The sequence below is a fragment of the Pyrus communis genome, chromosome 10 (genome assembly GCF_963583255.1).
Source record: "Pyrus communis chromosome 10, drPyrComm1.1, whole genome shotgun sequence".
NCBI lineage: Eukaryota > Viridiplantae > Streptophyta > Magnoliopsida > Rosales > Rosaceae > Pyrus > Pyrus communis.
The window spans coordinates 14,207,865-14,230,694 of NC_084812.1; the positions used below are offsets into that span (position 1 = coordinate 14,207,865).

General features: G+C 39.5%; 1 protein-coding gene across 1 annotated transcript; it reads left to right on the forward strand.

Annotated features, from left to right (window-relative positions):
- Positions 1-10,203: 10,203 nt before the first annotated feature.
- Positions 10,204-18,011, forward strand: LOC137749027 (serine/threonine-protein kinase Aurora-3). Its single transcript, XM_068489210.1, has 6 exons — positions 10,204-10,375; positions 10,476-10,718; positions 10,809-10,904; positions 17,185-17,399; positions 17,490-17,562; positions 17,687-18,011. The coding sequence occupies exons 1-6, from the start codon at positions 10,250-10,252 to the stop codon at positions 17,783-17,785; spliced, it is 852 nt and encodes a 283-aa protein (XP_068345311.1). The 5' UTR covers positions 10,204-10,249; the 3' UTR covers positions 17,786-18,011.
- Positions 18,012-22,830: the final 4,819 nt, after the last annotated feature.

Here is a 22,830-nt window from a genome sequence, read left to right on the forward strand (position 1 = left end):
TCAAAATTATTGAAACTGATGCCTTTGAAATTGGTTACAGAGGTATTCTCATACGGTCAATTTCTTCCGGATCTCCTAAACAAATTGTTTGTTTCCATTCAGGAGTATGGAATCCAACACAAAGTAATTATAGTACTATTAAAAAAGAAATATTATCTATAGTATTATGTATTAGTAAATTTCAAGATGATTTATTAAATCAAAAATTTTTAATCAGAGTCGATTGCAAATCTGCAAAACATGTTTTACAAAAAGATGTTCAAAACATTGCATCAAAATAGATTTTTGCAAAATGGCAAGCTATATTAAGTATTTTTTATTTTGAAATCGAATACATCAAAGGTAGTCAAAATTGCATCCCTGATTTCCTAACCAGAGATTTTCTGCAGGGGAAGAATGACAGCAAGAAGACCTTATTAGAGGAGGCTTCCAGCCACTCTACCACCTCCACCAGTAAAACAAGAATCAAGCCCAGTTTATCAAATTATTACATATGTTTTCCCATTCTACCCAGTACAGGCTTGCCATATATCCGCAAGCTAGATATTATATGAACATTCACTAAGTTAGAGCACCTCCACTGTGCTAAATAGCCCGATGGACAGGCTTCCCCACCAACCCAATGGCCCGAGCTGCATGCTCCAACCCATAGAGGCGTGTGGATGAAAAGGGGCTCGAGCGAGAGGCTTGTGAGGAGTCGCTAGCCCGAGAGCCCAAAGTGGGTATGATGTAAGGTTGACGTCAAGGCGACGTCAGCCACGTTTTCTCTCTTTTTTGCATTAGGTGCATGCACTTCAAGTGCGCATGGGCGAACGTCGTCCGACACGGTTTTAGGCGTGGGGCCCACAGCGCTTTTTTGAAATGTTACCGTTGGGGAGGCCACGTGGCTTCCCCACGTCTGTTGGATTTCAACGGCAACATTTTAGGGACCGTTGGATTTCCAACAGTAAAAAAAAATTAAAACCTTATTTAATTTCAATCGTTGGATCTGGGATCAACGGTTTACGTTATTTGGCTTTATAAATTTAAAAAAAAAAAAACAGTTTAAAATTTTGAAATCTTACCGTTGTGCCACGTGGCACAATCTGGAGTATTTTTTTTAATCCAACGGCAAAGATTAATGATGTGAATAAAAAATTGTAAAAAATTAATAAAAATCCAAAAAAAAAATTGAAAAATTAAAAAAAAATTGATTTTACTTTTCTATAAATACCTTCTCATTATCTTCTACCTTACACCACAATTTCATATTTTGTCAACTAGTTTCAACCACATTCCTATCTTTCTCTCAAAGTTTCAATCCAATTTTTTTTCCAACAAAATGACTAATGATGCAGGTACGAATTGTACACTTATTGAAGATGTTACGTTGTGTACTAGCTGGGTTGAAGTTACTCAACGATTTTGAAAAGGTAACGACACGTGGCGTAACAAGAACGATTAAAAATCTTATCCGAAGTTACAAATAAAATTATTTTATATTATTTTATAAATAAATAAAATACTAATATTTTATTGCCTATTACCGGGGTTATTCAGTATAGATGTGGAAATACAAAAAATTATTATTATTTATTAAGGACAGTTACTGTTTACTGGATGAATTAAATAATGAATAACCCTAGGGGACCTTTACAACGGTGAAGCTAAAAAAGACCTGATCCCAATAAAACTGTTTGCAATAGTCCTAAGGGCCTTTGCAACGGTAGCAAGAATGCCCATTAAATATAAAATAGGCTTGCTCCCAATAAAGCTGTTTGCAATAGTCCTATCTACCCTTAAATCATACTGAAACTGACTAAAAAATCCTAACTGTACAGGATTTAAAAAGGCCTGCAAGGGTTAGGTTATGGGCCACTTGTTTGGGTTCAGATTGTTCATCAGTAGCCTATAAAAAAATAAAAATAAATAAATAAATGCATAACAGAGACAAATTGGAGGCACACACTCATAAAAGTAACAACCTAGGTACTGAATGACCCATCAATGTAGGCTAGCAACAACTATGGTGAAAGTGTGCGTATCACAGCTCAATCAATTGCATCTTTTACGTCAAGTTGCAAGATTTCGAAGTTTGTTGGTGTCAATTTCTCAAATTTTTAATGAGGAATTATTGGTGCGATTACTATATTAATGTAGTAATTGCACTTATAATTTCTCATACGCATATAAAATATGAAACACCCATATTATAATAAAATTTGTCAACATCCGCCTCTAATAGTCAAATTTTGTTGACACCCACCCATATTATCTGCCAAATTTTGTTGATTGTGATGTTTGTGCAACCAAATATGACTCCAGCAAGTTCATTCTTCCTCAAATTTCTCATGGATGAACTACATACCGTGCTCTAGATTAAGCTTCTGGTAGGCAGATGTTCAGATAGACATTCTTTGATCGTGATGTTCGTGCAACCAAATATGACTCCAGCAAGTTCATCTGTCTCAAATTTCTCATGGATGCAGTGTAGGTAACTAGGAGGTGCAGTATGTGTTCTCCTTCCAGCCCGCCCCCTATTTTCAGATGCAAAGTGGTTGATGAGTAATTAAGCTTAACATATATTAACGAGATATTATGTTTCCGTATTCAAATTTGCATGTTTCTTATAAAGCTGAACTCTCTTCAACCCCGCTGTCTTCCTACCCTCTTTATTTCCCTTCAATGCAAAAATCTTGAACAAAATCTACCATTTTAGAACAAAGTAGCCCTGCAAGGAGCTTCTGCTTCGCATCCTTTTATTTTCGAACACGTGCACACATGCATCCTAATTCAATTATTTACATATATAAAGGTGCGCATCCTAAACCTAATTCATTCGATTCGGACATGCAGCCACCCTACCTTCCTCGCTCGCTCGCTCACTCTCTGAGTCTCCATCGCCTCTCTCTCGTTCACGCAGCCAGCCACCACCTAGTCTCCCTTTCTCTTCGTCGCTCCGTATGTGCAGTTTTTGGGTATGCCTTCTCTCTCTCTCTCTCTCTCTCTCTCTCTCTCTCTTGTGGTTTCAGGCTTATGGTGCAAATTTTTTGTTTTCTGTGGTTTATTTGGTTTGTTGATTTCGGTGTGCAATTTCTGTTTGTTGGGGAGATTTTTTGATGCAATATCTGGGACAACGCAATTTCTGTTTTTTAGAGTGATTTTGTGTTTGTTATTTACTTGAGTGTCTAAGTTATCACCTTTATGATCGTTACTATATCTGTAACATGTGTGATTGATTGAGCTGTTATACATACACTCACACTATGCCTACATTGATGGTTTGTTGCTAGCACTAGGATGCCTACATTGATGGTTGCTTGAGTGCATAGGTTTTCAACTTTAAGATCGTTACTGTATCTGTAGCATGATGCATATTGATTGAGCTGTGACACACACACTTTCACCATAGTTGTTGCTAGCCTACATTGATGGGTCCTTAAGTGCCTAGGTTGTCACCCTTATGGGTGTGTGTTCTCCAATTTGTGTAAGTTATTTATTTAAATTTTTTTTGCAGGCTATTGTAGAACCGATGAACAACCTGAACCCGAACAAGTGGCTCATAACCCCACCTTTGCAGACCTTTTTTGAACCCTGTGGGGTTCGGATTTTTAAGTTAATTTCAATATCACTTAAGGATTGATAGGAATATGGTAAACAACTTGATAATAACCCCACCTTTGCAGACCTTTTTTGAAACGTGTAGGGTTCGGATTTTTAAGTTAATTTCAGTATCACTTGAGGAATATGGTAAACAGCTTGATTCGATACTATAATGCCGGTCCAGCTTGTTTTAGGGCATTCATGCTACTTCAACTTAGTGGAGGTCCATATAATATCATGTTTGCAAGCAAATGGCAAACCTGTATTGGGTAGAATGAGAAAGCATGTGAAACTATTTGATGGTGCTTTTGAGAGGCAACCTGACCAAAATGCCTTTACTGTTAGGTGAGGTGATCCTCATTGGGAACAATATCTTAGGGCCTACTTTCTACACGTTATCTGGGCTTATATAATACTCAATACGGATATGCGTTTAATGCATTATCACTATTCATCCCTCATGAATGACATGAACGCGATTGGTGAGTATTTATGGGGCATAGCTGCATGAGCTACTATGCATGACGAATTGTCAAGATGGAAAATGAACGCTATCGTATGCTCTATTGGTAAGAATTATAAATAGATTTTATATATTTTGTTTGACTTGGTTAATATTTTTTATATAACGTACATTCTCTGTATTTGCCACAGAGCATATATGACTCCTTCATCAGGAGTTTATAGACAACGTTGAGCTTCCGACGGAGTTGTCATTGATAGGGGTGGTCTCACATCCTACACAAGGTATTATGATGGAACACGGTTCGAAATAGTCCAAGCTCTACCAACAGTCACCCTGGCCAAAGTTGACGCAAGTATTTTTAACCTTTTAGACATGATTGTGCATTATTTTCTCGTTTTTTTTTTTTTTCTTTTTTTTTTTTTACAGTAGTTCATGCAGCATCCCTACCAAAGGCTTAATCTGTAGCCCTATGCTGATCAGCTTGGTAAAGCATGCCATTATCAGTTTGGTTTTGAGGATGTAGACCTGGCCTTGATCCCTCTACTTCACAACGTCGAAGTTGACTTCCCAAACAAGGGACCAAAGAAGGAGAGGAACCTGGTTGAAGATGCAAAGGTCATTCTTTACATGGATGCGTGGCTTGGCAGGAGTCCGCTGAGTGGATCGCTGCTTGGTAAGACCCGGGGTCTACTATTGTGTGCATTTTATTAATTCTTTTGTGCTACACCTTTTAGTTGGGCACGTCCTCCATAGATGGTGGATGACATGGAAGAACCGTAGTTGGAGGATGACTTGCCCACCTAGCTGTTGTCGCCACAATTCCCATCTCCCTTAGGCAGTACACCTACGACAGCGATCACCCCTTCACCGGATGCCGTGCCCTCCCCACTGTTGTCTCCACCATCATCGCTGCCACATTCTCCATCTCCCTTAGGCGACGGCCCGTCGATGAAGACAGAGGGGTGGCGGCAAACACACCCGCGACAAAGACGACGATGGCAGAGGCTGCGACATAGACGGCGGCGCCAACAGCAACAACATCGAGGATACTAGTGTATATCAGGAAGATAATGAGGGGTCAGAATGATGCACTGTCACTTGTTGTACAGTCAGTAGTTGATGCATCGCTGGTTGTCGTCGAGATGGTAGTTAATGCCCCCGAGTAGCGTAAATTTAATTCCACCACGAAATCCACTATCAAAGTCAACCAAATGATGATGAGTATTATTAGTATTAGTAATTGTTGTAATGTTGTAATGTTGTATTTTAATTATCGTTTATTAATTTTTATTTACTGTTTTAATTATTGTTTGTATTAGTAATTGTTGTAAGATTGAAGCATATTATGTAGACTTATTTCATGTTTCAAATTTTAAATCTTTATCTTTATATAAAAAAAATTAATTGTTGTTCCATGACTTTCATGTTTGATGTGGTAAGTTTAGTGATTTTTCATTATTTATTGTAATTTAAATATTTTAAGGCTAAAATATTCATCAAAATAAATTAGGATAACTTATATAAATTTTATTTTTATAAAAGTTACCAAAAAAAAAAAAAGAAATTAGGCTAAAACCATTTTCTAATAATATCAGCCTAAAATTTTAAGCCAAAACATTGGAGGAGAAATACTGTTTTTGAGTTAGAACTTAAACTTTTTGAGCTAACATTTGAAGTTTTAACCCACACCATTGCACGTGGTCTTAGCACACAGCTTACCTATTAATGTAGTTAATATCGTGTGTATTAAAATAAAAATGTTATTAGCACTTTAAAAATATTATTCTACACTCCTCACAAGTGTATTTTTCTTTCTAATTATAAAAAATTTGGAATTCAAAATGAGGATTTTGGAATCCTAATAACAATTCCCTAAGAGCAAGCCCAGAGTGGGCAAATGCTCGAGGGACAGGGGACAGACAGGGGCCCGAGGCCTCGTGGACCAGCTCCAGCGTGGGCAAGCCCGAGTGAAGGTGGAGGCCCGAGCTCCGGGTCCGTGGAGAATTGCCAGCCCGAGAGCCTGAGGCCATGTGACATCAACGCTGATGTCAACCTAGTGTCAGGCATTATTTAACTTTTTTGTGTCAGGTGCGTGCACCCCACTCGCGCGTGGGGGCGCGTGTCACAACCCGTCCCGGAATTTTTAATTCCGAGGATGTGAAATTACGAAAATGCCCTTAAACGGGACTAAGGGGCGTAAAGTTGGCATTGGTTTTTACCTGAAGTTCCTAAACTAATGTTAATTGGAATATTCATTAGTTTTAGAGACTTAAATTTAAGACTTAGAACTAGGTTTATATGTTATAACTTGATGATTTGGGGATTGGGTAGGACCCCACATCCCTCAAATCTCTCCCCCATTTCTGCATCTTGTCTCTCTCTCTCTCCTCCTCACAAACCTCTCATTCTCTCTGTCAGTTCTCTCTCTCTCCTTCGAACTCACACGGACCACCCACAAACCACCCTAAAACTATACCAACGAAGGATCTAAGACCACCATCGTACTCCTGAAGACCACACGAACACGATGGTACCAATTTTAGGTGAGTTTCACTTCGGAAAACATGGATTTCAATTTCACCGTGTGTGTGCACTGTTCATGCACATGTAAAACTTGATGTTTTTGGGATTTTGAAGCTTGTAGGAAGCTTGGTGAGGTCCTAAGGAAGCTCGGAGTGCTTCGTTGGACAAATTTGGACGTCGGGAAAGCTTGGTTCAAAGTTGGCCGGAACCTTCGAGGCTTTTTTCAACGAATCCACGGCGAGTTAGGGGTCGAGGCAGGTATGGATGTGTTCGTCTCGTCAATACCTTCACTTTGATATATAGTACGTCGAAAATGGTTAAGAAATGAAGAAGTTATGACACTTTGAAGTTTACCCAGAAATTCCGGCAAAACACCCACCTCCGGCGAAACCAGTCCGGCGACGCGAGGAAGAAGACGCGCGCGTGGGCAGCGCGTGAACAGGACGCGTGGGGGCGCGTGAGAGCTCCAAATTGAGTTCTGAAAATTGTCACGTGTTCATGACGTCGTGTAGATCACCGTGGTATATTCATACACCCAATTTGAGCAACGTATGAAAAAGTTATGGACGAATATTTGTGTGTGCGTTTAATTGATGATTTTTATAATCATTCTTTTATAGGTGAAACTGGTACGGACGACGAATGTAACCAAACTAGGCGTGAGGGTTACGAGCCGGCTACTTATCAGTGAGTGGGCAGTTACTTTTCAGTATATATATATATATATATATATATACGTATGCTTGACGTATTTCCCAGAAAACGTATTTTAAAAGAAATACGAATTAAATATCCTGTCATATATGCATCATATTTTAATATGTGCATTACCATAATTATGCATACTGTTGCATGGTGCTGAGGAGGCCCAGGTAAGCTACCTTTGAAATACATTTGATATACGTACGAAATACATTTGATATACGTATGAAATACGTTTGGAATACGATTGAAATACTATCATCACATGCATTAGTAGTGGCATACATTTATATATGTGTATTTGGTGCTGTGGACGCACAGGTAAGTGCCAGGTAAGTGGTATTCATGTTTGTGTTCAGTAGTAGCTTGAGATGCTTAGAGAGCTCATAATCTGCACCCCCGGTGTTAGTGCTCCCGCCCAGAGAAGGGCAGAGTCCTTCACGTGATGTTCACCCGCACCACACGCTCAGCTTGGATCCAAGAAGGTGCACAGTCTTGTCATACAGACCACATTAGGTGGTTCCGACTCGTAGGTGACCCGCGATTATTCGCACAGTCTTCACGTGATCGTAACACTAGAGCGTATTTATTACACCCAGTCCTGTCGTACAGACCACGTTAGGTGGTTCCGACTCGTGTGCAGATTCAGTTATTGAGTTTGAGATTTGAGCTCTATATGCAGCCGTACAGGTCACGTTAGGTGACTCCCGGCTGCCAGATTATATGTTATTGTTATGAGTTATGCTTGAGCACTTACATTTATTATGAGATTCTGATGTGGCATATTCTCGAGCATAAATGGCATATTTTGGAGCATGATTGGCATATCTATACATACGTATATATGTTTATTTTTCTGGGAAACTATACTTGTTTTACGGCGAGGGGTTAGTATATTCAAAGAGAAAAGAAGGTTCTAAATAAGTTCGTTTTGCTGACCCACTCAACTTTGTTTTGCGCCCCTCCAGGTTTAAGATCAGAGCTTGGTGGCTACGAGGAATCCAGCGGTGTTCTGACAGAATGGACCAAATGAGGACTCACCTTCGGGTGGTTCATTTTAGAAGTTGTATATTTTAAAGCTTCCGAACTGTGCAAATGGTTACGTCACTCTCACGTGACGGCCAGCATGCCCTCCTTCGGGACGGGGTGTGTCAACGCGTCGCTGACACAAAATCAGGAAAAAAAAAAAAAAACTTTTTTAGTTACCGTTGGGAAGCCATGTGGCTTCCCACGGTCCGTTCGATTTCAACGGTTATTTAATTTGGACCGTTCGATCTCAACGGTCAAAAAAAATAAAAAAGTCTTATTTAATATCCACCGTTCGATCTGAGATCAACGGTGGATATTAATATGCTTTATAAATAAAAAAAAATAAAAGAAAAAATAGTTTTAAAATTAAGAAAAGTTACCGTTGTGACACGTGGCACAATCTGGAGTGTTGGAATTCAAATTTTTTTATATCCAACGGCAAAGATTAATTAATTGAATAAAAATTAAAAAAAAATGTAAAAAATTAAAAAAAAATCTGAAATTTTTTAAAAAAAAATTGTTTTTACTTTTGTATAAATACCTTCTCATTATCATCTACCTTACACAACAATTTTATATTTTCTCAACTACTTTCAATCACATTCCTTTCTTTGTCTCAAAGTTTGAATCCATTTTTTTTCAACAAAATGACCACTGGTGCAGGTACGAATTGGTCGCTTATTGAAGATGTTGCGTTGTGTACTAGCTGGGTTGAAGTTACTCATAGTTCGCTTACGGGTAATGAGATGCAGTTGCGAGAAATGTGGAGTCTTATTCATACCAATTATCTTGAGAAAATTGGTGGCCAAAGAACCAAAGAATCGATGTCGAGTTGTTGGAAATTACTTAGCCAATCGTTTAGTACGTGGAGAGACGCCTTGGCACAAGCTAGTAGTAATATTCAAAGTGGGGAAAATTATTCGAATCAGGTAACAATATATTATTTATTTGATACCCAAATTTACATTATAATTATTTGTTACCTACATAATTTATGATTTATTGTTTGTATTATTTATTTGTTACCTACATAATTTATTATTTATTGTTTGTATTATTTATTTGTTACCTACTTACATTATAATTATGTTGTTTGTATTATTTATTTGTTACTTATTTTCATTATAATTATTTCTTCTCCCGCATTGTGTAGGAACTTCAAGCACAAGCTTGGTACGCTGCCAAAACCAAAAGCAAAAATAAATTATTAAACCGATGGGAATGTTGGAATATTGTCAAAGATTGTCCTAAATTTAGAGTTGTGCCAGTTGGTCCAAAAGTGCACATGAACAGCACCCCTCTACACTCTACACCCGATAATGATTAAAAATCTTATCCGAAATTACAAATAAAATTATTTTGTATTATTTAATAATACTTCGGATAATGACACGTAACGCAACGAGAACGATTAAAAATCTTATCCGATATTACAATTAAAATTATTTTGTATTATGTTATAAATAAATAAAATACTAATATTTTATTGCCTATTGCCAGACCATTGAAGTGTAACGGTGGAGATGCAAATGCTATTGTCATGGTTATTACTATTCATTAAGGGCAGTTACTGTTCATTAGGTGGATTGAATAGTGCATAGCTTGGAGGGAGGGCTCCAACGCTGGAGTTGCTCTAACACACACACACATTATTTTGTTTTTTTTTTTTTTTGTATTTTTTTGTATTTTTTCGTGAAAGTACACACATTATTTTGTTAAGTTTAGCAATATCCATGGAACTTTTTGATACTATGCTGCTTTAGCAAGGACCCACCTGAGCAGACCAAAGAATCGACCAAAACGGTGCGCCTCAGTAGTGGCGGTAAAAGGAAAATTCAAAAAATCCATATACTGGTCCGGTATCTCTCTCTGGCTTTTCAATTCCCAGAAGCTCTCCCTCTAGAAAGAAAAATCCCAGAATTTCATTCCGGAAAAACCCACAGGAAAATGGAATCAAAAGCCCAGAAACCGCAAGAATCCTCGAAGAAAGATTGGTCCTTGCGAGACTTCGAGATCGGAAAACCCCTCGGAAAGGGGAAATTCGGCCGAGTCTACGTCGCCCGAGAAGCCAAGGTATCTGAATTTCTCCTCAATCGAAATCCAAAAACCTCGAATCCGAATCCATCGATTAATTTGATTTCTGGGGAAATTTGGGTATTTTTTTGTTGGGCAGAGCAAGTACGTAGTGGCATTGAAGGTAATATTCAAGGAGCAGATCGAGAAGTACAAGATTCAGCACCAGCTGAGGAGGGAGATGGAGATCCAGACCAGCCTCCGCCACCCCAACATCCTCCGCCTTTACGGCTGGTTCCACGATGACGACCGCATCTTCTTGATCCTCGAGTACGCTCACGGCGGAGAGCTCTACGGACTTCTCAGGAAAACTGCCTACCTTTCGGAGAAACAGGCCGCCACTGTATGTATCCCCGTCTCTCTCTCTCTCTCTTAAATTCTCTCTCTGGTGTGTGTGGTTTGGAAATTAATGGGGTTTCGTGTGATTGTTTAGTATATTTTGAGCTTGACTGAAGCGTTGGCGTATTGTCACGAAAAGCATGTGATTCATAGGGACATCAAGCCTGAAAATTTGCTATTGGATCATGAGGTATGAATGTTTTTCTACTTCTTCTCCCTACCATAAATCTGCCATTCTTGTTTTGCTCCGGTTTTCAGTATCTGGGTCATCTTAGAAGTTGGAAATAGAGATGAGAAATGTGGCTCTTAATCTTTTATTTCTGCCCAAAATTTATCCCACAACGCTCATCAGTCAATTAATGTTGTACATATTCTAGTTCCACATTGTAACAATGACTACAATTTCACTATTTCTGTGTTGAAATTGTTGGTATATGGTCCAGCCCATGATGAATGTTCTTGATTATTCTAGAAAGCAAGCGAGGTGACTGGAGCATGCTAGGTAATTCTAGCATGTGTTAAGTCGGTTCTATTGATTTTCAAGGATTGAATTTTATTTCACCCCTCTTGGTTTTACAATTGTACAACAATATATAAGAGATTTCACACCTCTTGCTCCTCTTGCTTTACGCCACAACAGGTGGCTTAGGAAAAAATAAAAACTAACAGCCCCTTGAATTAAGGGAGTTGATTAAGGGAGTTGACACCCTTGAATTAAGGAAGAAAGCACCCTTGTATTACGGAAAGCACCCTTTAGTTGACACCCTTGAATTAAGGAAGAAAGCAACTTCCTTGTATTACGGAAAGCACCCTTGAGTTGACACCCTTGAATTAAGGAAGAAAGCAACTTCCAATACTCCCCCTCAAGCTGGATCCAGAAGGTTTATGGATCCAAGCTTGAACAGAAGCCATTGAAACCGATGAGAAGCCAAGGGCTTGGTGAAAATGTCGGCCAACTGGTCGAAGCTTCGTGTATACCGTGTCTGAATTACCTGCGACTGCACCTGTGCCCGAACGAAATGACAGTCAACCTCAATGTGTTTCGTTCTCTCGTGAAACACGGGATTAGATGCTATATGCATGGCTGCCTGATTGTCACAGAATAAGGACATAGGAAGAGTTGCAGGAAATCCTAAATCACACAGAAGACCCTTGAGCCAGATCAACTCACACGCAGTGGAAGCCATTGCACGGTACTCAGCTTCGGCACTGGATCTGGCGATAACAGTTTGCTTTTTACTTTTCCAGGTGACCAAGTTTCCACCGACAAATGTACAATAGCCGGAGGTGGACTTACGATCGATTGCGTTGCCTGCCCAATCAGCATCACAATACCCTACGACTTGAGTGTTGTCATTCTTCCGCATGATGATACCACGACCCACTGAACCTTTTAAGTAGCGTAAGATCCGTTTAACCAGAGTCAAATGTTCAAGAGTCGGGGAGTGCATGAATTGGCTCACAAGACTTACAGAATAGGTGATGTCGGGTCTAGTGATTGTGAGGTAGATCAATTTTCCAACCAATCGCTGATAATGGGTGATATCCGTGAGTGGCGTGCCCTTCAAGCTAGGTTTTTGCTTACTGTCAAGAGGAGTGGTGGCTGGTTTAGCATCACTCATGTTAGCATCATTGAGCAAATCCAAGACATACTTTCTTTGGTTAAGAAACAGTCCCTTGTGTGAGGTTGCCACTTCTATACCAAGAAAGTACTTCAATATCCCAAGGTCTTTAATTGCAAATCTTTGTCTGAGAGACTGTTTGAGAGTGGAGATCTCGTCAGTATTATCACCCGTAATTATCAGATCATCAACATAAATAAGCACAACTAATGTGCCCACAGCTCCTGTGCGAACAAATAGTGAGGAATCGGCGTTGCTGCTTTTGAAACCAACACTAGTGAGAACTGAGCTTAGTTTGGCATACCAAGCTCGTGGGGACTGCTTTAGGCCATAAATGGCTTTGTGCAATCTGCACACCACATTCGGTTCATTGCTTTGTGGATGCCCTGGTGGCAATTTCATATAGACTTCTTCTTTGAGATCACCGTGCAAGAATGCGTTCTTCACGTCCATTTGGTACATGGACCATCCTTTGTTTACAGCTACAGACAATAACACTCTTACTGTGTTCATTTTGGCCACAGGTGTAAACGTTTCTTTGTAATCCACCTCAAATGTTTGAGTGAATCCCCGAGCCACCAGTCTTGCTTTATGTCTCTCAATTGAACCATCTGACTTGAATTTGAGTTTATAAATCCATTTGCAACCTACTGCTTTCTTGCCTGTTGGAAGTTTGGTGATGCTCCAGGTATTGTGTTGATCTAGAGCTTTAAGTTCTTCTTGCATTGCCTCTTTCCACACCTCTTGGTTGTTGGCCTCGTGGAAATTCTGAGGCTCCTGGTAACTGGATATAGTGCTTAGGAATGCAGCATGATTCGGTGTCAGTCTTTTGTATGACACACAATTGGAGATTGGATGTGTGGGTTTGTACATAACAAAATCCTGAAGTCTTGTGGGAGTTTTTCTAACTCGCATTGGATTGCGTCGAGGAGCTGGAAGCGTTGTTACACTCGTTCGCATCATCTTCATTGTCACAATTGTCATGCAGTGTATCCTCAGAGTGAGACCCTTCATTGCTATCTTCATTTGGAGAATCATCAACGTTGACATAACTGAGCTCGTGTTGATGTGGTTCATCCAGTTCAATTCTTGGTAGTGGGAACACATCCAAGATGCCATCCCCTTGGGCTGTGATTTCATTTGACTTGCTGAAAAAAGGGTTAGTTTCATGAAATCGCACATCTTTAGATACAATCAATCTCCTTAATTGGGGATTATAACACTTATATCCCTTTTGTGTAGAGGAATAACCAAGAAAAATACATTTAGCAGCTCTAGGATCTAATTTATCTCGGTGAAGAGATTGAATATGCACAAAACAGATGCAGCCAAACACTCTAAGATGTGAGAGGTCAATTTTCCTTCCTTTCATGACCTCGAGTGGAGACTTGAATTCCAAGACTCGGCTGGGTAATCTATTGATGATATATGCAGCTGCCATAACACCTTGAGACCAAAATCTCTTTGGTACATTCGTTTGTAGCATTAGTGCTCTTGTTTTTTCAAGTAGATCACGGTTTTTGCGTTCGGATACACCATTTTGTTGAGGTGTTCCAACACAACTTGTTTGATGCATGATGCCATGAGTGCTCAAATATTGTTTCATGATATGGGACATATATTCGGTGCCATTGTCAGACCTTAAGGTTTGTATTTGAGAGGAGAAATGGTTTTTAACAAGGTTATGAAAATCCTTAAAAACTTCCATAACTTCATTCTTAGACTTTAAGAGATATAACCATGTGACTCGAGAAAAGTCATCCACAAAAATCACAAAATACTTATAGCCATCAAATGATTCACTAGTTGGTCCCCATACATCTGAATGAACTAGTTCAAAACACTTACTAGTTCTAGACAAGGAAGAGTTAAAAGGTAGTCGAGTGGATTTTGACAAGTGGCATGTTTCACATGAAATATCATCCTTTCCTAAGTTTGGAAATAGAGTTGACAAAATGGGTGAAGAAGGATGAGCTAAACGTTGATGCCACAATTGATTATCTTGAATGTGGTTGAGCTTGGCTTGAAACCCTCTCGGATTGCTCTTTGATATGTAATAGAGACCATCTAAATAAAACCCTTCACCAATCGTTTTCTTGGTGGCACAATCCTGAAAAATAACATTGTGAGGAGAAAAAATGGCTAAGCAATTCAAGGTATTTGTGATCTTTCCCACAGATAGAAGTTGAAATGGGAAGGAAGGAACATATAAAGCCATTGATTCAATTTTGTCTGACATTAATTTTATTTTTTCCTTCCCTAAGACCTTTACATTCTCACCATTTGCAATTGAAACTTGAGAAGGGTTTGCAAATTTTTCAAATTTTTGAGACTTAGACACATGGTTGGTCATATGATCTGTGGCACCCGAATCTACAACCCAAAAATCATGCAACATATTTATTTTAAGAGCAGTTTTAAAGGCTTTCATGATACCTTGCATGTCCTCTTGGGGTACGGATTTCGTGTCTGCCAAGAACCCTGCAAACTTGCCGAGCAATGCCGTCGAGTTCCCTTCTTCTATGCTATCAGCACGATCACTTCCAGCAACTCCTTTCTTGCTTTGAAGATATGACATAAACTCGTTCATGAGTTCAGCTGGATTCGCTGTGAAGTTCTTGAGTGGATCTGGCCCATTGGAGGTGGAGGTAGACGCATGATTCGCTCGATGTGGAGCACGGTTCATCCTTTGCACACCCTTGTTGTCCTTCATGAACTCAGGCTTTAACTCTGGGTGTAAAATCCAGCATGTGTCTTTGACGTGACCTATATTATTGCAGTGTTGACACTTCAAGTTCGGATGTTTTCCTTTGTACCTTTTTTCGTTGGTTATATATGCCCTAGCCTCAGGTACATTGGTAGTTGTACCTATGTTCATGACTTTCCTTCTTACTTCTTCCCGTTGAATCGTCGCACACACACTGGTGAAAGAAGGAAGCTCAATGTTCATGAGTATGTGACATCGAAGGTCTTCATACGTTGAATCAAGACTGGACAAGAGTTGAAATATCTTGTCTTCTTCTGCTCTCTTTCGTAGAAGTGCTGCGTCGGTTGTATGAGGGCGATAGATTTCCAACTCATTCCACATGCTTTTCATGCTTCCTAGGAGTTGCACAAACGGTTTTCCATCTTGCTGCAGATCGGAGATGTCCTTCTTTAATTGGAAGACCCATGCAGCATTGTTTTGGCTGCCATACATTTCCTTGACCGCTTCCCATAGCAGGTACGAGGATTCTGAATAGCTGAATATTTCAGCTAATTTACGATCCATGAAATTCAAAAGCCATGACATAACCAGTTGATCCTTGCTAAGCCATGATTCATAGTTTGGTGAGGAAGCATCAGGTATTTTGATGCTTCCATTTATGAACCCCAGCTTGGACCTTCCACCTAGCGCCAAAGACACAGCTCTCGACCAAGGCAAGTAATTAAACTCATTCAACACGACTGAGCTTAATCTTTGATTTGGGTTGACGTCCACCTCATGCACGTTCAAGGAGGGAGGCACCTGTGAGCTTTCAACTTCGGATATCAGCGGATTTTCTTCAGACATTTTGAGGGTTGAACACGCTCGTATAGCAGTGTAGCAGACGCAGGTTAATTTTCCTGCTCTGATACTATATTGATTTTCAAGGATTGAATTTTATTTCACCCCTCTTGGTTTTACAATTGTACAACAATATATAAGAGATTTCACACCTCTTGCTCCTCTTGCTTTACGCCACAACAGGTGGCTTAGGAAAAAATAAAAACTAACAGCCCCTTGAATTAAGGGAGTTGATTAAGGGAGTTGACACCCTTGAATTAAGGAAGAAAGCACCCTTGTATTACGGAAAACACCCTTTAGTTGACACCCTTGAATTAAGGAAGAAAGCAACTTCCTTGTATTACGGAAAGCACCCTTGAGTTGACACCCTTGAATTAAGGAAGAAAGCAACTTCCAATAGGTTCCCATGAAAGAGCATGCATGTACTAGTTACTTCTAGCAAAGTTTAAGTCTGGTGGTGCGTGTATATTCTAGAAAATTCTAGCATGCAAAGTAGGATGGCTAGTCTAGAATTTTCTAAGCTAGAGATTTGTAGAATATACTAGAAACTAGAAACTAGTTCTAGTTTGTAGAAGGAACTAGAAACTAGTAGAAATAACCAATCAAGAAAGAAGAGAGTAGAAAAGGATCAAGTCCAAAGCTAGAGTTCCACTCCAAGAGTTAGAGTGAGAGTGTTCCACTACACATTGTGTGAGTGAAGTTTAGAGTGATAGAAAGTGTGTGTTATACTTTCGTGTATCCATCAAGCCTTGTCTTTGGCTTGGTAAGACTACTCTTGTTGTATTGATCCTTGTTTCGTGGACGTAGGCATAAATTGCCGAACCACATAAATTCTTGGTGTCCATTTTCTACTTTACTTTGTGCATTCTCTATCTTGTAGTACCGACATTCCTAACAGAAATTTCGTTTTTGGTTTCCAATTAGTGACAGTAACAACATCTTCAATTATTCTGTATTTGTATGATTTTCTTTCAATTTTATAGAGCCTTTACATCTTTTAAGACTAATACTTCTAATGCCATTAAAGCAGGTCAGTAATTTTGGTTTCGGGGTTAGCTTTAGTAGATGTGATTTTCCTTATGCAATTTTAGGAGAATCTGAAACCAAGGTTGGTTTTCCAGTATATGAACATACAGGGGCTTCTTATTGCTGTCATTGTTTGTCCCTTTCGGTTTTTGAACAAAACTGTGCCTGTTAGTGATTCCAAATTGCACAGCTATGTGAGTTCTTTTCTGGGGTCGTTATCTTTGAACAAGCTGAGGACGTATTTTGATGAATTGATTATGAAATTATTCTTGTAGGGTCGATTGAAAATTGCAGACTTTGGATGGTCTGTGCAGTCAAGAAGCAAGAGGCATACCATGTGTGGAACTCTAGATTATTTAGCACCAGAAATGGTGGAGAACAAAGCTCATGATTATGCTGTTGATAACTGGACTTTAGGCGTTCTTTGCTATGAGTTCCTCTTTGGTATTCCTCCCTTTGAGGCCGAAAGTCAAAAGGATACATTCAAAAGGTATCAATAAGTTTTCTGTCTTCCTCAATCAATGTGGTTTCCTGACATGAACCGAAACATAATTGGATAACAAGTTGATATTGGATGCAGGATAATGAAGGTTGACCTAAGCTTCCCAGCTGAACCTCAAGTTTCCGCGGAGGCCAAACATCTCATTACCAGGGTAAGTTTTTCGATGGTTATGTTCTTAGTGATAGGTGGGGGTAAATATAAACCTCTAGCAGTAGTTTTCGGTATCAGTATCCGTCCATTGCCTTCCTTCCTGAAATAAGTCGACCTTTTTGCAGCTTCTCGTCAAGGACTCCTCAAAGAGGCTGTCTCTTCAAAAGATCATGGAACACCCTTGGATAATCAAGAACGCAGATCCCTCCGGCATTTGCAAATAGCTTGCGTTTCTTGCTTTCGTCATGCTCTAACCATGGATGTGAGCGCAGCTGAATTTTGTAAATTTCGGTCAGAATCTCATCAGACAAGAGGCGATATATTTCTCTAATATATGCTAAGGAAGTCTTGTATCTTGTAAACATTGATCACATCAGTTGCTGGCTGAGTATGCTTTAATATACTTCTCAATTTTCACTGTTCCCAGTAAATAGTAAACATATATCTAAAGGTTTTGTGACTGTTCTGGTTTGTGTAAATTACAGATTGCATTAGTTGAACTAATTAATAAATAACCGAAACTATTTTGTAAGAGGATTATTGCTCATGTGGTAAAAAGCATTTACTTTTGTGTTTGAGGTGTTGGTCACGACTCGTGAATCGTGATTATAAGGATGTAGAGGATTTTAAAGAAATATTGTTTGTTACTATTTTAGCAACCACCCGCAGAACATTTTCTGAGTGACCTCCTTCCTGTGTATTTATGTTGCCTTGTCCATTTTCTCATGACCCCTCACTTGAATTTTGAAAGCCTCTCTTGATCATCAAATATCTGGACTTTTGTTTGGTTCCCAATTTTAATTTTTTAAGCATAACATATATGTATGCATGTATGTGTGCGCGCTGTGAATAATCCAATCCCACCAGTTTAGATTAATTCAGTGAAGAATATTGCTCAAATAAAAAAAAAATGATAACACTTGTATTCTTCCGTGAGACAATGCACATATCTCATTATTTGCGAATAACGTATAATTTTATAATCGAAACTGTTCAATTTTTAATCTTCATTTAAAGATCATTCTTATAAAATATCATTTTAATCATAGATCGTTTAGTCATCCAAATGTACATAACAAATCGACGGTGTGAGTATCAATTAACATTCATGAATTGATCTGATAAATTTACATGACTAAACGATCTCCAATTAAAATTATATTTTTTTTTTGTCTAATAATCTTCAAATGAAGATTAAAAAGTTGAACCGTCCCAATTACAGAATTCATAATGAAGATACCTTCTTCGCAAAGAATGAGATATGTGCATACCAAACCTAACGTTTGACCACCGAAAGAACAAGCGAAAGATTCAATGCCGCGCGAAAGGAAGAAACAAGCATTAATCTGATGAAAAACGTCTCTCCGTCTCGGCTTATCGTAGCTCCATTGTTCATGCCACCACTGGCCGCAGCATTATCAGAGGCCGACGCCAATCCCAGCTCCCTCTCGGCTTATCGTAGCTCCATTGTTTGATAACCGTATGATTTTTAACGTGAAAACGGAAACTAAAATCTGAAATGATTATCTACGGCCTCTTAATTCATATAGTTACTAGAGGAAGATGAACGTCTTAATTACTTACCTGGATTGTCTACCTTGAATCTAATGGTAGTCTAATCATTTACACCGACAGCGAAAGTGTTCTAAAGAGGAGGATCAACAAGATTACATGTCAAAGGGTCCTTGTCCTTGCATTGGATGATCATCCCCGGACCCCTGCCACCAAATTTGTCCCCTGAAACACAATCTCCACCGTTGAATATCTCACCTCCGTCTCCTGCTTCCTTGTCTGTAGGTTCAACGGCAAGTCCTGAGCTGTAAAATAAAACAGCAAAGGCGGGAATTTTGGACAGCCAGTTCCAATTGCCCCCATTGACATGGTAGAAATAAGCTCGTGGTACGTCAATGCTTGTTGGAGTTTGTGGCCAAGTGGACTATCCTCCAAAATACCTTTCGGCTAAAGAAAGAAAGAAAACATCTTTCCTTGTTTTGGGGAGAAACAAAGGGAAAAGCAAGGAGAAAAATAGGGAAAAGCAAGGAGGAAAAAAGGGAAAAGCAAAATGTTCTCTTCAACACCCGTGGGTGTTGGTTCAAAAAGGAAATAAAAGAACAGAGAGCTCATTTGCCTTTGCAGAAAAAAAAAAAAAAGGAGAAGAAAGAGTTCTTTTTTGCAGAGAGCAAGGGCAAGGGAGAGAGAAATCAAGAGAGCTAGAGTGAAAGATCTCTTGTGAAAGAACTCTTGGGGTAGAGTGAGGCTCTTGGGAAAATTCTGTGAGTGGGTGTACAAGGGATATGGGATTGGGTTATGTCGATTTAACTCATGTGTAACTTGTACTGTTTTTTCTCATAGTGAAGAGCAATATCTCTCAGAGGACGTAGGCAGGTTTTTGCCGAACCTCGTAAATTTCTCGGTGTCTTTATTTCTTGTATTTTAAACTATTCAACTGTGGGTTTGTATGTTGGTGAAGATAATCAGCCAAGGCACAACAATTGGTATCAGAGCTTTGTTGGAAGCTTTGGTTCATTGAAGGTTCAGATTTATTATTCACCATGATGACTACAAACATGTTGTTTTCAGTTGAGAAGTTTAATGGGAAGGGCAGTTTTACTCTCTGGCAGATGAGAGTAAAGGATGTCTTGACTCAACAAGGCTTGGTTAGAGCTTTGAAGGGAAAAGATGGGAAGCTTAAAGAAATGACAGATGACCAGTGGGAGGAGCTGGAGTCGCGTTGTGTTAGCACGATTCGACACTGCATAGCTGATAACATTATCAACAATGTTATGGATGAAGATTCTGCGCCTGCACTGTGGGAGAAGTTGGAAAAACTCTATATTGTTCAATGGATACTTGGATCAATTGAGGAAAGTTGATGTTAAGGTTGAGGAAGAAGATAAAGCCCTCTTACTTCTTACCTCACTTCCAGATTCGTATGAGAATCTTGTGACAACCTTATTGCATGGAAAAGATACAGTAAGTTTGGAGCAGGTGTAGGCTTCTTTGGTGTCTTATGATACACAAAAGAGGAAGACCATTGTTGATGGTGGGCACGAGACTGCTTTAGTTGTTCAAGGTTGGAATCATGGAAGAAAATTGGGAGGAGGATTTGAGAGAGACAGCAGGTTCAAATCAAGCTCCAAAGGTAAGGGACCACAATGCTATGACTGCAAAGAATTCGAGCATAAAAAGATAAATTGTCCTTTGAGAAAAAGAAAGGATGATCTTGGTCCAGGTAGCAGCAATTTTGTGGCGGAAGACTTCGAGTATGCCCTCTAGGTACTCGAAGCAACACATCTCCTGGTGATGTATAGTCTCAAGTGTTGCAGGGGTTTTGCAGCAGGTGGAGCTATGGGATTCACAGGTGATGAGATGGTCCTGAAGAATGAGAAGTGTGAGGAATGTTTGTCTGGCTCGACGGGTGTTGCTGGAAATGGGTGCACTGACAAGTTTCCAAGTTGCAAACAATGAAGAGGAGGAAAACCTGCTGGAGGAGACGAGGATGTGTCGAGATCCTGTCTGAAGCTAAATGTTTTTTTTTGCTTGCAGCAGCTGCACATGCATTGGCAGTGACTGAATCGGAACAGGACCAACGAGGTTGATTCAGTGTGTGCATGCTGGTACGTAAGGCCAATGGACTTTGGTACAGCTTGGCCAAGGTGGAGATTGTTGGAGTTTGTGGCCAAGTGGACTATCCTCCAAAATACCTTTCGGCTAAAGAAAGAAAGAAAACATCTTTCCTTGTTTTGGGGAGAAAAAAAGGGAAAAGCAAGGAGAAAAATAGGGAAAAGCAAGGAGGAAAAAAGGGAAAAGAAAAATGTTCTCTTCAACACCCGTGGGTGTTGGTTCAAAAAGGAAATAAAAGAGCAGAGAGCTCATTTGCCTTTGCAGAAAAAAAAAAAAAAAAGGAGAAGAAAAAGTTCTTTTTTGCAGAGAGCAAGGGCAAGGGATAGAGAAATCAAGAGAGCTAGAGTGAAAGATCTCTTGTGAAAGAACACTTGGGGTAGAGTGAGGCTCTTGGGAAAATTCTGTGAGTGGGTGTACAAGGGATATGGGATTGGGTTATGTCGATTTAACTCATGTGTAACTCGTACTGTTTTTTCTCATAGTGAAGAGCAATATCTCTCAGAGGACGTAGGCAGGTTTTTGCCGAACCTCGTAAATTTCTCGGTGTCTTTATTTCTTGTATTTTAAACTATTCAACTGTGGGTTTGTATGTTGGTGAAGATAATCAGCCAAGGCACAACAATGCTGAGGTTGACAAAAGATAATTTTGTTGACACTGGCAGCAAGACGCATAAAAAAAAAAGTTGATATCTTGAGCAGCACGTCAACGGGGTGCTTGTATCTTGAGTTTACTAGTAAGGTGAACCGATGTGTTAGTGTTGTCACGGGAAGGAAGTAAGGGCGGAGTTAGAACTGTCATTGTTTTGGAGTATGGCGGCGATGGTTGTGTTGTCATAGGCTTTCCAGCACCACCAACGTAGGCCTCAGCAATCATGTAGTTGTTGTTCGGGCCTCTGGTCGGCATATAACAAGAGGCCAATGGTTTGGCCGGGAGATATGGTCACATAATCTGTTGAAAATGGCTTGGTGCAGCTAGCATCTGAGCCCACAACTGTGACGACATGATTGGCAATGGCGAAAAACAGAATCTGTTGCGCAGCGGAGTTGATTAGTCTTAGCAGGTAGGGCTTGCCATAAACAACTATGAGCTTGAATGTGTCTGCTTCTAGAGTTGAGCAAGGAAGTATTAGGGTCCCCTCCATTTTGAATCGTTTCGTTGTAAAGTTGTCCGATATCTTCCTTCCACGTTTCCACCACTTTCATGCAAGCAGAATAATTAGGATCGTTTGGAAATGCTTCTCAAGAAACAACTTTTACAAGAAGCGTCTTCATTAGAACACATCAAAAATTTTAACAAAAATCCAAGTACTTTCCTTGTAACTACCCAGAAACCCTTTTAACTTTTTCTGTCAAACACTATCATAAGCGTTTCAGCGCTTTCATTAGAACACATCAAAAATTTTAACAAAAATCCAAGTACTTTCCTTGTAACTACCCAAAAACCCTTTTTAACCTTATCTGTCAAACACTATTATAAGCGTTTCATAAAATTTCGAAGTGTTTATGATAAAAGCCCTTTTAACATAAAGTGGTTTTTTGATGTTTCAATGGCACTTGAAAGCATGTTTATCTGAGTTGGCAGGCTGCTCATCTATATGCTAATACAAAGTTAAGAAACATCATAACAAAACATTGATTTGGCATA

Excerpts from the sequence above, each read along its gene's own strand:
- LOC137749027 (XM_068489210.1), top strand. The coding sequence starts at position 10,250 with ATGGAATCAAAAGCCCAGAAACCGCAAGAATCCTCGAAGAAAGATTGG. Across the intron at positions 10,905-17,184 it reads ATTTGCTATTGGATCATGAG|GGTCGATTGAAAATTGCAGA; the intron begins GTATGAATGTTT and ends TTATTCTTGTAG. Across the intron at positions 17,400-17,489 it reads CAAAAGGATACATTCAAAAG|GATAATGAAGGTTGACCTAA; the intron begins GTATCAATAAGT and ends TATTGGATGCAG.